Genomic DNA, 15281 nt, shown 5'->3' with positions numbered 1-15281 from the left:
GGATGGAATGGGTTACTTAGTCATGCTGTTGGGGCAGAATCACTGGGATCCTTTTAGACACAACTTGACAAAGTTCTGAGATCAATCAGCTAGCAGGAACCGGACGCGCTGAGACGGGCTGAACGGACTCCTCTCACTGCTGAATGTTTGAATGCAGAGGATTAGTACGGGGCGGGGGGAGTTTTCTGTGAATGTTTAACTGATAACGAAACGCTGTAAAGTTTGAAATCTCTTTTCTAGATGTCAGCGTGGTAACGCATACCTGGTAAGACCAGACGAGAAACAAGTTCCCACACAGTGTTTTATCATTGCGTACATCTTTATTTCTTTATTTTACAAAACACAATTTATTGAAACTAGAAGCCAGTATCCACACAGTCTGTGTTACAATCAGACTGCACATCGCTTCACAAAGCTGCGCTCTACAGTATACATTGAATGAGTCCGTGCTCAAGAGATTCTCTATATGAGAGTCAGCACATGCAATTGAAGGGTTTTTTTTTACTTCTTTGTAGTTTGCCGTTCCTTGTATTACACTAAAACCTCCATTATCTACAGCTCTGGCCAAAGGTTTTGCATCACCTAGAATTTTAGTAATAAAATAGTAATAATATATGAGTATAATTTAGATATTTTATTTAACATCATATGGAAAACCACACAGAGGTATGTAATTCAATATGTTAAGGTAACATTATTCAGCAGGTTTCATTCGACTTTATGAAGCACAATGTGTTCATTCTACAGGGTGATGCTAAACTTTTGGCTGTAGCTGTATAGTATTTGGGGCTGTTTATAAAATCGATTTCTTCTGATAATCATTAGGATACACTTCAAAACACAGGTACACTTAACTACACTGTAGCTGCAGTTCTGCCATATTTTTTAACTACAACAAAATTATATGATCTGGAAAACAGCTTTGTTTAATGTGTTTTATTAATGTGTGGAGTTCCAGCCTCACTATCACAGAATTCTGTGGCTTTTATCATGTAGAAAATACCAGTCAAAACTAAGTGCAGTGTAACCATGTGTCTGTTAATGTACCTGTATTTTGATTCATATCAGTAACAGCATCAGTATGTCATTACCAATGAGAAAAACTCCATTTCAGTGCAAACACTTTTAAATGAGCTCTATGTCATCACTCAAATAAAGACGCTAAAGAGTATCGTTTCTAAATAAAAAAAAAAGAAAATACAAACATATCAATAATAATATTAATAATAAAAATATATATTTATAATAATAATAATAATAATAATAATACATGTAATAACAACACTATAAATGGCCTGAATATCAGGTTACACAAGTTTAAACATTCAAGGCAAGTACAAAACCAGATCTCCGCTTGCTTGAGAACTTGTTGAGAATGAACCGAGCTGACAAGCCTCATTGTGGGGCATGTGTGGCTTAGCTCTAACCAGAGTGAATCTGTTTGAAATGTACAGCACGAAGGTCGGTCTACCTATTCCCTTATATAAGTTCCCCATAGTAAAATCATAGCAAAGTGTAATAAAGCACAGTGAAAGCATATAAGGGATTCATTACTAAAAGGCCACAATTTAAAAACTTAAATTTTTTTTTTTTTTGATTGACTGGAGCACTTTAAGTAGCTTACTTGTCAAAGTGAGTGAATCTGGACCCATCAGAAACAAACAGTTCAAGGAATTACAATGTTACGAATGAAGAAACATTGCAGTCCTCAGTGGCCCCTGTGCTGTGGACTAGCATTTATCCGGAGGACAGAGATGTTTTTTAAAACCTTCTTTTCTGATCATTTGATCTCCCTGAACATTACCTCTCTAGTTATCAATGTAAATGCCGTTTAGTTCTTATTTCTTAATTTTTTTTAAACCGAGTTTCAGCTGAGATTATTTTGTTGTCTTGTTGTCATAAAGCGTGACTATTTTCTTAAAACAGCTAACCCCTGTACACACAATGTTCATTTTGTATAGATAAATAGATCCTAAATGCAGAGATATAACTATTCTGCTAAAGAAAAAATAAATAGAAGGAAAAAAAGAAAAATTGCTAATAGAATTATGATTGTAGGATAACAGGCTTAATTATAATTTAAATAAAATGACTTCATTTGAGCTAGTTTGACTGAAAGCCGTCCCGGGAGGATGGTTCACCAAAGGTCATTATTTTCTGTACAAAAGCTGCTTTAAAATATGATTTAAACACTGGTTGCAACTTGGTAGAATCTTCAAAATGTTAGAAAAATTTATCTGAATTTTACGGGATACACAGGTAGAAATGATTTCTACTCTGAGGGAAAACAAAGCCACTTTTTCAGGAACAGCGACTTGAAACCTAACTCCAGGAGACCTAGTTTGAGATTGTGTATCAAACCCCAAGTCTCCCCTGGTGTGCCGCGCAGTGTCCTGAAACCTAGTCTCCTGAAACCAAGTTCCAAGCCTCAAAGTGGCTCCGTGTTCCCTCATCTTGAAATGTAAACCCTGTTTTATATAATTCATTGTAGCTTAGCTCCCTATGTTCATTTAATTGCTAACTTATAGGATGTGCACTTAATGTACGTATCGACTAGACTCATTTGGACTAAGATCCCAGTTTCATGAAGAGGCACAAGGCATACAGGGGATAAGTTCCTTACCACGTGTGAATAGACACAGCATACAGTAACTATCGCCAGTCAAAACCTTCACTCCTACTTAGATGTAACATCAGATTACAGTCATCTTTACAGGAGAGCCTTTAATGGCCCTGATCCTTTTTTTAACGTCAAATTGGATCTTGCAGGCTTCTGCCTGGCGCTTACAAAGGTCCCTGTGATATCCTCTGATGCCCAGAGCTTTACCGGCTTCTCTTTGAAACGAGAAAGCAAAAGACAAGAGGAATACATGGCAAGTCAGTATGAGAAGGTACTGTACCAGCGCTGTGGGGGGAGGAGAGAGGGGGAGGGGGTTAAATCAGATAGGCTCCAAAGAAATTTTCAGTGCTCCCCTGCAATCGGATGAGACTCTTTTCGTTCACCTTCACGAAGATCTGGTCGCCTTCCAGTAGGTGGAAAACCCCTCCCAGGAAACTGTTACCCAACAAGGAATCCTGGGAGCTGCTGCAGAAGAACTTCCTGTTCTCCATCAGCCCCAGTTCTCCTGAATATCTTTCAGTCATCTTATTGACGTAGTGCTTGAACATGCGTTTTTTCCCCTGGCACTCAATTTGTCCGTAAAAGACTTTGGAATAGATGAAGTAGTGGCCCTCCTTTCTGATAACCAGGGCTCCATCCTTGTAGTCAATATCGAAAGTGAAGGCGTCTCCATTCTTAGCTTCCCAGTGCAGTGGACCATCGCCAGAGGTACTGCAGTTACACCCTGGAGACCAGGAAGCATTCTCATTAGCTCACTTGCATTTCAAAATGTAGGCATATCATCTACTCTGTACCTAACATTATATATGAGAAAACACAAACGGGGCCTTGCATAGCTGTGCTGTAGTTTGCAATGCGTTCATACAAAATGTATTCTGCGAATGAAGGATATGAACGGAATTCGTGTTTAACATACATGAATTCCACAGAACATATAGATGGCCCTGCTTACAAAACGTTCCTCGTTCCATTTACATTTAAATAATTCACACAACAAGAAAGAGCAACAGGGCACTGCAATAAGTGTGCGCAGCAAAGCAAGAGACAGCCGCAGACGTGCAAGAATGGATTAGCACAGAGCCCAGAGTTTGCACAGGATGCTTCGTACCACAAGCTTCAAGGCTGAAATACACGCTTGATTTAGGGCTGTGCTGATATAAGCGCACACCACTGTGGTTCTAGCACCTCCGGTCTGTCAGCAGAGAAGATGAGACGGAGAGGAAGATGTAATGGCAACTTTAAAATGTCTCACTCTTGGTAAGCCCCCTGCACTTCACCCTCTGTACTGTACATTGACAGAACTGTGATTGAACCAGTTACAAACTTCTGCTTGCAGATCATTGTAAACTGACTGGTCCTAGTGCAGGAGACTTTACCCAAATTACTTGGTCCACCGTACTGTACTTTAAATTAAAGTTTGAATCAAACCCAGTGGGATCCCCATTGCATTGCCTTTGCAGTGCCATTACTGCATTGCTGTTGAAGATCATTGATACATAGACTTGCTTTCTCCCCACCGCCCTATTGGGCAATAAAAAGTGCTTAAAGCTGCTTGAAATACAGCAGTGTGTCTGCAGAATGACATTACCACAACTAGACACACACAGCGTACAGTACAGACATACAGCCCTGTGTCTGCAGAATGACATTACCACAACTAGACACACACAGCGTACAGTACAGACATACAGCCCTGTGTCTGCAGAGCGACATTATCACAACTAGACACACACAGCGTACAGTACAGACATACAGCCCTGTGTCTGCAGAATGACATTACCACAACTAGACACACACAGCGTACAGTACAGACATACAGCCCTGTGTGTGCAGAGCGACATTACCACAACTAGACACACACATCGTACAGTACAGACATACAGCCCTGTGTGTGCAGAATGACATTACCACAACTAGACACACACAGCGTACAGTACAGACATACAACCCTGTGTGTGCAGAATGACATTACCATAACTAGACACACACAGCGTACAGTACAGACATACAGCCCTGTGTCTGCAGAATGACATTACCACAACTAGACACACACAGCGTACAGTACAGACATACAGCAGTGTGTCTGCAGAGTGACATTACCACAACTAGATACTACAGTGTAGAGTACAGACAGCTCGTAAATAAATAGACAGAGGGGACTGTTTATTTGAACTCAGCACCTTTGGATCTCCATTCTGCCATAGTTTAAATCATTATAATAGGATTCTGAATGCTTGGCTTGTTACATATTGTTACTGAAAGAGACTGCAGAGTGTCACTTGCTCTGTGAGATCTGTGATTTCCATCATTCTGATCTAGACCCCACTGTCTGCAGTGTCCAAACAATACACTGAATCCATGTCTGAATCGTGGATTTCTGAAATACTGTGATTAGATGTTTGCTGTTTCCTTACCTGTGATGTGAGCGGAAGGCTTTCCCGGTTCTTTTTTATCTGAATTGAAAAAATATATATACATGTGGATCAATATCATTGTTAAAGAGACTGATTACAATTATAAAGCAGAACTAAAATATAATCAGTGCTGAAACTAAGAGGAAACTAAAGAGACATGAGAACAATGTTTCAACAAGAAATGTCTTTTATGGTGCAAAAACTGTTTTGCTAACCTTACCACATAATCATTTTCGATCGTTCCTAATTCATAACCCTCGCCTCTATACATCCCCTTCGGTCACACATTTTTAATTACATTTTTAGAAACATTAAAACAGTTTGTGTGAACTCTGTGGAGTTTAAAAAGTTGCCCTGCCAAACAAAAACAAAAAAACGAAAATACATGCATTGTAAAATACATACATAGATAGGAAAACATGGTGCAATTGTGCACACAGTGACTGAACGGGATACAACACTGCTGTTAGTTATATGACATGGCTGTTGGTTTGTGTATTTATGTGAATAGCAATACCCATTTTATATCTTTTTAGGGGAATAAGGAGTAATGCTGTTTTTGAACTGAACACCGTGTAGAATTCATAACATCTTCAATAAAGACTGTTAATGTGCAGACGTGCTCATAAGAGATTGTTTAAAACATTTCTTACAAACCAAATGCACTGAAACTGGAGAATTGCTGTAAAAAATGAAAGAGCTTGAAAGCCATGCTGGAGGATGGTCCTGCAGTTGGACTCTGTTGTGTTGTCTGTTTCAAAGTGTTGTGAATCCTGCCTAGTGTTCCATTCAAATAAAGTGGACCCACATCATGCAAAGATGATAAATGATCAATTGTTCAATGGAGGTTTATTTCTGCGGGGTGTGGAACAAGCCTGGCTCAGGGTTATGTGAGTTTCTTCAAGTGTCAAGCCACTCTTACTGTGTACACATTGGTATGAACTTTACCTTGAATCCCAATCATTTTCTCAGTGTTGCTGGAAGCTGTGTCCTGCAATAAAAACATGAATTAGTAAACAGCATCTGATCGTGTTGCTGTTGTGTGTGTCAGCATGGCACTGCACATTCACACACCCATGAAGCATTGACATGTTGTAATGTACAGCTCTGGCCAAAAGTGTTGCATCCCCCTATAGAATGAACTAATTGTGTATCATAAAGTCTGAAACCTGCTGAATAATGTTAGCTTAACATATTGAACTACACACCGCTTTGTAGTTTTCCATATACTTAAGAAAAATGTGACATTTCGAAATCTAACATGAAATACTACTGTACTACTATTATGGCTTCCGGTAGACTGTTGCAATATCCTTTTGTAGTTGCTTTGATTACATGATGTGAAAAAAAAGATTATATTCATATGTTATATATATATATATATATATATATATATATATATATATATATATATATATATATATATATATATATATATAGTTATGTCTCAATCCTAAAATTCTAGGTGATGCAAAACTTTTGTCCAGAGCTGTTCTCTATCATGTCTTCATAACACCTTTTTTTGAGTTCAGTAAAGTGCCCACAGTCACACTCTCACAATCACAAAAAAAGCATCTTGTGAAGATCACACATTCACAGCACCCTGCCGTGCCAAATTACAACCTCAACATTTCAAACATGACAAGTAGAAAGAAACAGAAAATGAAAGGAGCAGAACGAAAACGCGAGCAAAGAGGAGCAAAAATCATCAAGCACTGGGGCCAAAAATCGCTCTTCCTTTCAGAGGCTTTCTATTTTTACATTTGAAATGCTTCACCAACGCTTCTCTCTGTGACTGGCTGGGATTACATTTCAATGCTGGCACTGCTATTCTTTAAAAAAAAGAATCTAAAATGCCATTGTAATTAGTATTAGTGCAACAGAATTGGAATTGTATTACACATATTTCTAGTTATTTGGAACCTCTTTCAATTCTCTGTGAGTATAATGGAGCCATAGTTAAAATGTAATACCCTGTCAAAATCACCTACACCTTTGGCCAAAAATCGCCTAGATTTTTAGGATTGAAACATATATATATATATATATATATGAACATAATTTAGATATTTCATTTCACATCATTTGATCAAAGAAACTACAAAATGATATTGCAAAAGTCTACCAGAAACCAAAGTAGTCGTATAGCAGTATTTCCTGTTAGATTTCGAAATGTCACATTTGTCTATTTTTGTCAGTTTTTCTGTTAAGTGTACGGAAATCTGCAAAGCGGTTTGCAATTCAATATGTTAACTTCACATTATTTCAGCAGGGTTCATTCGACTTGATGAAGTCAAAACTAGTTCATTCTATAGGGTGATGCAAAGCTTTTGGCCAGAGCGATACAGTAAAGTTTGTCACTGAAAATGATTCCACGCGTATTTCACGTGTAATTGCAGCTGGATGCATTGCTCTTAGAACACATTATTGAGATGAGAATGAGTGCAGCATTATTTTTGGTTAACCCCCCTCCCACAAGTTACTGTACAGTTACTAATGAAATGAGTAAACTAGGTGGATCTTGGTTTTGTAATTAAGATGTACAACCTCCAAAAAAAATTCTAATGTATGAGTTAGGGAGAGTGAAATTCCACCTCTTGCTGCTTATGACAGTACTACTGTACTCCCTGATTTGATACACCACATTGTTACACCATCAGGGCTCATATATATATATATATATATATATATATATATATATATATATATATATATATATATATATATATATATATATGAGCAAGCTCTCCTTAGCAAGATGACTCACTAGATTGTCAGTGTAAAAGCTGATCCCTACATGCACTGTGTCCTCGTTGATTTAACTTGCAATCTAATTCAATTATTGTATCCTAGTGTGGTCCTGTGACATCACATTCTATTAGGCTCTAATAATAGCAGATAATGTTCTTATTATATCAGTGTTTATGTGTGTGTTTGCTGCATGCACACACGCACACGCACACACACACACACACACGCACACGCACACACACACACGCACGCACGCACACGCACACGCACACACACGCACACGCACGCGCACGCGCACACACACACACGCACGCACACACACGCACACACGCACACACACACACACACACACACGCACACACACACACATGCACACACATGCACATGCACACACACACGCACACACACACACACGCACGCACGCACAGTGCAGCTTGATTTTTATTCCATCAACCATTACCCTCATTCTGCCTATACATAATATAATGAATGGCTTTGCATTATACCCAATCCAATCACATTGTCTGTTATCATATCACATCCAAAGAGCCGGTACAGAGCTAGACTGACACATTCATATGCACAGTACCGGCACAAATTATTGAAACAGCCAATGATTTCCAGCAAGTCTAGGGCTGGGGATTGCGTTGCCCGTGTTTCCTCACTCAGAGCCCTTACTTACTAAATACCTGCTATCTTTGAATAGATAACCGTCTCCTCTTTACAAAATATGCTCAATATTTTAATGAACAGGACATCTCACAGGTAGAAGGGTCCTCTGAAATGTTGTGTATATACTGTATACACAACATTTCTGTATATATACTGTATATATATATATATATATATATATATATATATATATATATATATATATATATATATATAATACTTGATATATTTCAGAGAGTTAAATAAATAATTAAAACAATTGAAAACTGATTAAAAAGGAAAAATTAATTAGGAGAAAGTAGAAACGAATACTATAAAGAAAAATACAAGCACAATAATAATTAGCAGAGTTTTTCCTTTTTTTTGGCTTGTTTTTTATATATGAAGAACTCCCTCACGATCTCAGATAAATTCCGCTGCTGCTATTGTGGAAATCGCTCCCCTAAATCAATCTAAGTAAACTATAATAACAAACACGGTTTTCACGCAGAGCTACTCACAGAGATGGCTACTGTTCTCCTCTCCAAGTCCCAGATAAAGTATCCCAGAATTCCCACTCCGGAGAGAGCCAGGAACACAAGCATGAAGAGCAGCCATTGCGCCGCGTTGCCATGGCGCCGTCTCCTTTGCTCCAGCGGGAAATTTGCTTTCCCGTCTACAACAAACACGGACGGGTACACCACGTTACTATCCGTCATTCTTCAAGCAGAAAACAGAGCTCCAAACCAGAAGCCTTGACAACTCAATCAATGAACAGCAACACAGAAATCTAATGTCTGCAGGGCTCACGTTACTGCTTGGGGCTTGGGGCTGTGCTGCTTATACACCCGTAGAGAAATTCACAGTTTCTGTGGACGCCTGCGTTATTTAAAAGGGAAGCCTGTGACGCCCACTTGTCGCTTGTGCTACACATACTGTGGTTAGCTTCCACATCTACTGGCCACCCTTTCTTCCTGCCTGCATGCTTGAACCGACTGTTAAAAAAAAGAAAGGTTTCCAGTTAATAACTAACACCCCGTCTGCAGCTGTAACCCGTTCTGTGAGCTCTTTCTCAGGCTCTTTCTCAGGCTGGGTTTCATTGCAGGCAGCACAGTGGTTCACAATATTCTGATTCCATTACAGTCCATGGTTTTATCTGTTTTTAGCTCTGTTGCTCTGCATGTTAATAAAAGGCTTTGCTTGGAGAATTTGTTGGGCCGCGTGTCTGTGCGTCCCGATTCCAAACAAGACATGTGAGGCTTTGGCAACACTGCTGGCTCAGTCTGGTTTTATTCTACTGTGACACAAGGACACAATAAGGTTACCTGTGTGAGGTGCAGCTGTATGTAAGATAAGCCCATACTAGACTTCTAGCAGAACAGTAAGAGTGGCGAATCATTGTGTTCTGTTGGGTCGGGACAAAAACTCCTTTTAAAAGGCTCCATTCTTAACAGAAAAAATATATATGTTGTAATTTGTGCATAGCAGGCTGTGATTAAAAGATATTAAGTGATAGTAGTTCATAAAATAATTCCATTGCTCTTGCAGGTCGTGTACTTCCATTCGTTTTAAAAGCCTCAACTGTCCAGTCTTGAAACTCATGTTACAGTAAACTTGACTCATTTTGTGTTGATATCTGCTACGACACTTGGCTCAAGAAATCTCGGTTTGCGAGTCTTGCTTTCAGGAAGTGTTGCACCTGGAGGGTGATTGTCCCCGCCCCCTTCAATGGCTTATTTCCTGTCATTAACCAACCAGCTGCTTCCCCGGTTGACTGACATGCTTTCAGCCAGTAACACGACCCAGAAGACACTGCTGAGGTAAAACGACCCAGAAAGTGTTCATAGATAACCCGAGAATAAGGCATAGAAACTGAGAGCTTCCCTTATCACTAGAACTGCCGTAGTTATACTCATAACTACAACCACCACCGGCAGTCATTATGATGGCTACATTTTAAACAACATCAATATTAAAATGAAAGACAAACTATCAGATACAACTCAAAAGTTTTATTCAAACATCTGCACAGCCAAAACGTCGTATTTAAATGAACAATTAATCATAAAAGGGTTTATTTTCTAAATTGCCACATATAAAGCACTACTTCAAAAAATAAAAAAACTAGAATAAAATAAACATTTCAAAAGAAACTAATTTAAAATGAAAATCACACATGTTTTCTCTTGCGTGTGTGTGCCACTCGCAGCACAGAATCCAGGTTGAGCTGCTGCAGCCTGCTGCTTTGTAGTTTTCTGATCGAAATGTTTCTGCCAAATCGCTGTGGCTAGCTTCAAGATGAAATCTCTCCTACTGATATTTTCCCCGGTGCATTCCCTGTACATAACTAAATAATTGATGGGTTGCCAGGTGCAGTAGAGATAAGAACAGGCTTGTATATAAAAATAAAATAGAATATTGCAGGTTATATTCAAAATAAAAACACGTATTGTAAAAGGCAGTCAAAATGACTTCTCTGGCGGTTCTAGGTAGAGGAGATTATATCTTCTTTATAATTGTGATCCTGCCTTTCAAACACCATCAGGTTATTTAATACACGGGTAACACCTTATAGTAAGGTGCTGCTTATTAATGTTTTATAAATGTTTTATAAATATATAATAGATGCTTAATGACTATGTTATAAAGTGTTAATAAAGCATTATATATGGTTTATAACCATGCAATAGCCATAGAAGAAATTACAGTTTTATAAAGGGGACCATTTTAGCCACCTATTGTACTTTGGGATGTTTAAACGTAATTCAATCTATGGCTATCGCATGGTTATAAACCATCTATAATGCTTTATTAACACTTTATGCCATAGATATTAAGCATATATTGTACATTTATAAAACATTAATAAGCAGCACCTTCATATAAAGTGTTACCAATACATGTATTTAGGAAAAGTCAAGAACGGACAACCGTGTATCTTTCACACACGCAAAATGACTGCCGTGGTGTTAACCTAAAGTAGGACTGCCCTTGGCTCGTGGCTCCCTCGAGGGGGAGACTGGAACGCTGGAAAGAGAAAACGAAATAGACATGCAAGGGGACCAGGTGCCTCTAAGGTTCACTTGTCCCAAACGAGGACCCCCGGGTCCCTGCAACTGTGCCACCAATGCAAGGTTAAAGATTAATCTCACCGCTCAGTGGAGAGGAAAACACCCCCTGTGGGAGGAAACCCTGGTGGTCCCAATGGAGAGACAGACCCCCACTCCGGGCATACTGACAATACTCTGTTGAGCTTTGAGAATCGAGCCCTACTGTACAGTGTTCGCAAAGGAAGGGTTAAGAAAGGTCCATGTTAGACCACAGCCTCGTTTGCAGTAGACCTTGCAGGCCACTGTTCTTCCACATTGCTCTGTATGGTTATTCTGAGGTTTTGTTCTTGTTCTGCTTGCAATCTGTGTCTTTAGCACCTCCAGAGATCATCCATTCTGTGTGATGCACAGACCACGAAGTCACACAGAACAGTTCTGGTGATTCATCTTGGGATCATGTACTACCACAGAGGTGGAAGACCCACTCACTGATGTATTACTCATAGACTGACCTTTTATGGCAAGGGAAAGTTCAGGCCACGGAGTATCTCTCAAATCTAACTACTATTATGGCTTCCGGTAGACTTTTGCAATATAATTTTGTAGTTTCTTTGAATTACACCATGTTAAATAAAAGATTGAAATTATGTTCATGTATTTTTTTTTTAAATTATGTCTCAATCCTAAAATTCTAGATGATGCAGAACTTTTGGCCACAGCTGTACACTATTAAAACTCTACTCACTTATATTGTGAAATTTTACCTCTCTTCATTTCCAAAGCTCACCCTTTTAAATCACTACAATAGAGAAGCGAAACCTTAAGCCCTAAGGTTCTGCTGCATTAAAACAAACACAGCTGTGCTTCAGCATTTTAATCTGGATCACCCTATATCCCCAAAGCAACGATCTCTAGTTTATGTTATCGTATTATTACACATCAGCTCAATTCTCACCCACTAAGCTGCTTGACCGTGTGGCAGATCTGTACAATAAGTATCATTTGTCAATAATAGAAATGTCAGTTATCAACTCTGATTAACTATGTAACTTCTTGAAGAATGAAAGACAACCAGAGATCCATGGTTTCAATAGAGATCTGTGGGGGCGGCCCTTCAAACTGTGCTGCGTGTGAAATGAGTAAGAGACACTAACACGAGCACACAGTCTAAACGTTGGTGTGTTGCCTCATTCTGGCTCTCATCTTGCTTTTTTAAGATTTCTGTACTGTCCTCAAACCCCTCTCAGGAAATGAATCAACCGCAGAGCAAGTTGAACAAAGTGTTCTGCATTTAGTAATGAGAGTTCCGTGTCACGGGCAGTTCTGTTCCATGACTATAGCGGCCACACTTTGGGAGGACTGATGATGACCGGAGGAAAAGGAGCAATTCTAATCCTGGCTTTCTACTAATCATAAAAAGAAAAAAAAGCGCATCATGTTCCAGTAAACCCTGTGGGAAGAGTAAACCCTCCACTGCTGGCCTCTGCTGGTTCCGGTGAGACAGTGTGGGCAGGGTGATCAGTCTCAGCTTGCTATGGGGGTAGGTGGTCTCAAGCCAAAAAAAAAACCCTCGACACTGGCAAGCAATAGCCTTTTCATCTCATTGAAGTTCATTGGAGTTGGTTTACTGGTGTATTGGTGACTTCATGTTTGAAATGAGGTGTCTGCACCTTTAAATTTCAGGTTTGAATGAATGTAAGTTTGCATGCAAGGCTGTTAGTGTGCATGTAGTGGGGTTGACCTTGATGTAGCGGATACAGTAAATGAGAATGTGAGAGAGACTGTGAGCAAGATTAAACAGCTGCACTATCCCTTTTACACTGTACACCTCTCAATACCGCGTCCTCCCAGCTGAGCCTTTTGAACCCACATGTTGTGAATCTACAGTTAACACACAAGCCTTACACTGGCACAAGGCCAGCTACTGCTTCTGTTTTATTCTAAATATATTTGAGCTTGAAAAAAATGATTGGAAGAAAAAACGAGTGTCCCTATGTGATTGCGGTGTGTAGAGCAGAGAACAATCCTTACTCAATCGTGGGTTTCACAAGACCGAGGCCTGTCATTTAGGGAACTGGAAAGTTTCTGGACAGAACAGAATCGTTCTTTGTTTGGTATGGAAATAATGAAGGGTTCAGACTGTGTGAATAACCACAAAACCTTTCTCATACAGTATTGAATCAAGCTGAGTCTTATTATATATCATGGGACAGAGAAGATAAAGATAAGACACGCTCACACTGTGATGTGAACCGCAGCAGCTAAACTGTGGACTGATAGACAGAAAAGTACCGGAAATCAACCCTTAGTTTGAAGTCTGTAAAGGTATAAATGAAAATACATTTCCAGAAAAAGGCATTTTATTAACTGAAAGTGTCCTGTTTTATTTAAAAATCGGATTGTCCAAAATGTCACAAAATGTAAAATATAATAATGACTATTAACACTAAAATCAAATTCACATTTTAAACAGCAACTGTTTAATGGAAGGATTGTTCTGTTAAACATGCAGCTCTGGCCAGTTTAACATCACCTACAGTTTTAGGGTTGAGACTAAAAAACTATTCAACATGAATTTAGATATTTTATTTATAATCGTGTAATCAAAGAAACATGATATCGCAAAGGTCTACCGGAAGCCATAATAGTAGTACAGTAGTATTTCATGTTAGAAAAGTCACATCTTTCAATTTTTATCAGTTATAAGTCTATGGAAAAACTACAAAGCGGTGTGTAATTCAATATGCTAACGTACCATTACACAGCAGGTTCCATTTGACTTTATGAAGCCAAATTAGTTCAGCCCAGCCCCAGTCTGTCAGTAGCTCTCTGGTGATTACCACACTGGTGTTTCAGCAGCTTTGGGGCGTCCCTTTGGGCTGTGGTTTGCCTCTTGCTCCTTTGGTATCAATCCCAGCTTCAGGGTGTCAGGTTTGTACCCACGGGATCTGAAAGCAGCATTCATCACTGACTCAGAGAGAACCTGTCGGTTACCCTCTCACAAGGAGAGCCGCCTACAGCTTACAGTAATGCAAGAGGCAGCGTGTTTGCTTGCTTGCGAATACCATCATGAGAAGGCATTGTATTGTTATTGAGATAAACTGCAATTCCACCCGCAGAACAAATAAATAAATCAGGTGTGTGGGGGTGGGGGCAGAGTTTCCATGTCTGTTTTTTAGGTTAAATTAAAAAGTCATGCAGTCCAATGCCTTGATCAGTGTTAAACCAAGCAAGCTGGCGACTATTTTAACATTTATTATTATTATTATTATTATTATTATTATTATTATTATTATTGAGAAACCTGGTAGCTGTGGTTTAAAAAGTCAGGACTACTAATAAAATATGTATATGTTTTTTTTTTATCCCCTCACCACTCTCTGTGTGAAGAAGAATCTCCTTCAGCAACATGACTAGGTAACCCATTCCATCTCCTCACCACTCTCTGTGTGAAGAAGAGTCTCCTTCAGCAACATGACTAGGTAACCCATTCCATCCCCTCACCACTCTCTGTGTGAAGAAGAGTCTCCTTCAGCAACATGACTAGGTAACCCATTCCATCCCCTCACCACTCTCTGTGTGAAGAAGAGTCTCCTTCAGCAACATGACTAGGTAACCCATTCCATCCCCTCACCACTCTCTGTGTGAAGAAGAGTCTCCTTCAACAACATGACTAGGTAACCCATTCCATCCCCTCCCCGCTCTCTGTGTGAAGAAGAGTCTCCTTCAGCAACATGACTAGGTAACCCATTCCATCCCCTCACCACTCTCTGTGTGAAGAAGAGTCTCCTTCAG

At 39.4% G+C, this 15281-nt stretch overlaps 1 protein-coding gene across 1 annotated transcript; it reads right to left on the bottom strand.

The window, feature by feature from the left end:
- Window positions 1-316: 316 nt before the first annotated feature.
- Window positions 317-9281, bottom strand: LOC131705071 (tumor necrosis factor ligand superfamily member 14-like). Its single transcript, XM_059007238.1, has 4 exons — window positions 8958-9281; window positions 5983-6025; window positions 5035-5073; window positions 317-3344 (listed from the first exon to the last, which is right to left on the bottom strand). Exons 1-4 carry the CDS (start codon window positions 9153-9155, stop codon window positions 2935-2937), a joined length of 690 nt encoding a protein of 229 aa, XP_058863221.1. The 5' UTR covers window positions 9156-9281; the 3' UTR covers window positions 317-2934.
- Window positions 9282-15281: the final 6000 nt, after the last annotated feature.

The sequence above is a fragment of the Acipenser ruthenus genome, chromosome 34, assembly GCF_902713425.1.
Source record: "Acipenser ruthenus chromosome 34, fAciRut3.2 maternal haplotype, whole genome shotgun sequence".
In the NCBI taxonomy this organism is placed as follows: Eukaryota; Metazoa; Chordata; class Actinopteri; order Acipenseriformes; family Acipenseridae; genus Acipenser; species Acipenser ruthenus.
Note: the sequence above shows the minus strand (reverse complement) of the source record. Positions and strands in the feature narration are given on the sequence as shown.

Bases quoted from the DNA above. Each gene is read 5' to 3' on its own strand.
- LOC131705071 (XM_059007238.1), bottom strand. From the start codon at position 9,155: ATGACGGATAGTAACGTGGTGTACCCGTCCGTGTTTGTTGTAGACGGG. The intron at 5,074-5,982 runs GTAAAGTTCATA...TTTTCAATTCAG, and splicing joins GAAAATGATTGGGATTCAAG to ATAAAAAAGAACCGGGAAAG. The intron at 3,345-5,034 runs GTAAGGAAACAG...CCTGGTCTCCAG, and splicing joins GCCTTCCGCTCACATCACAG to GGTGTAACTGCAGTACCTCT.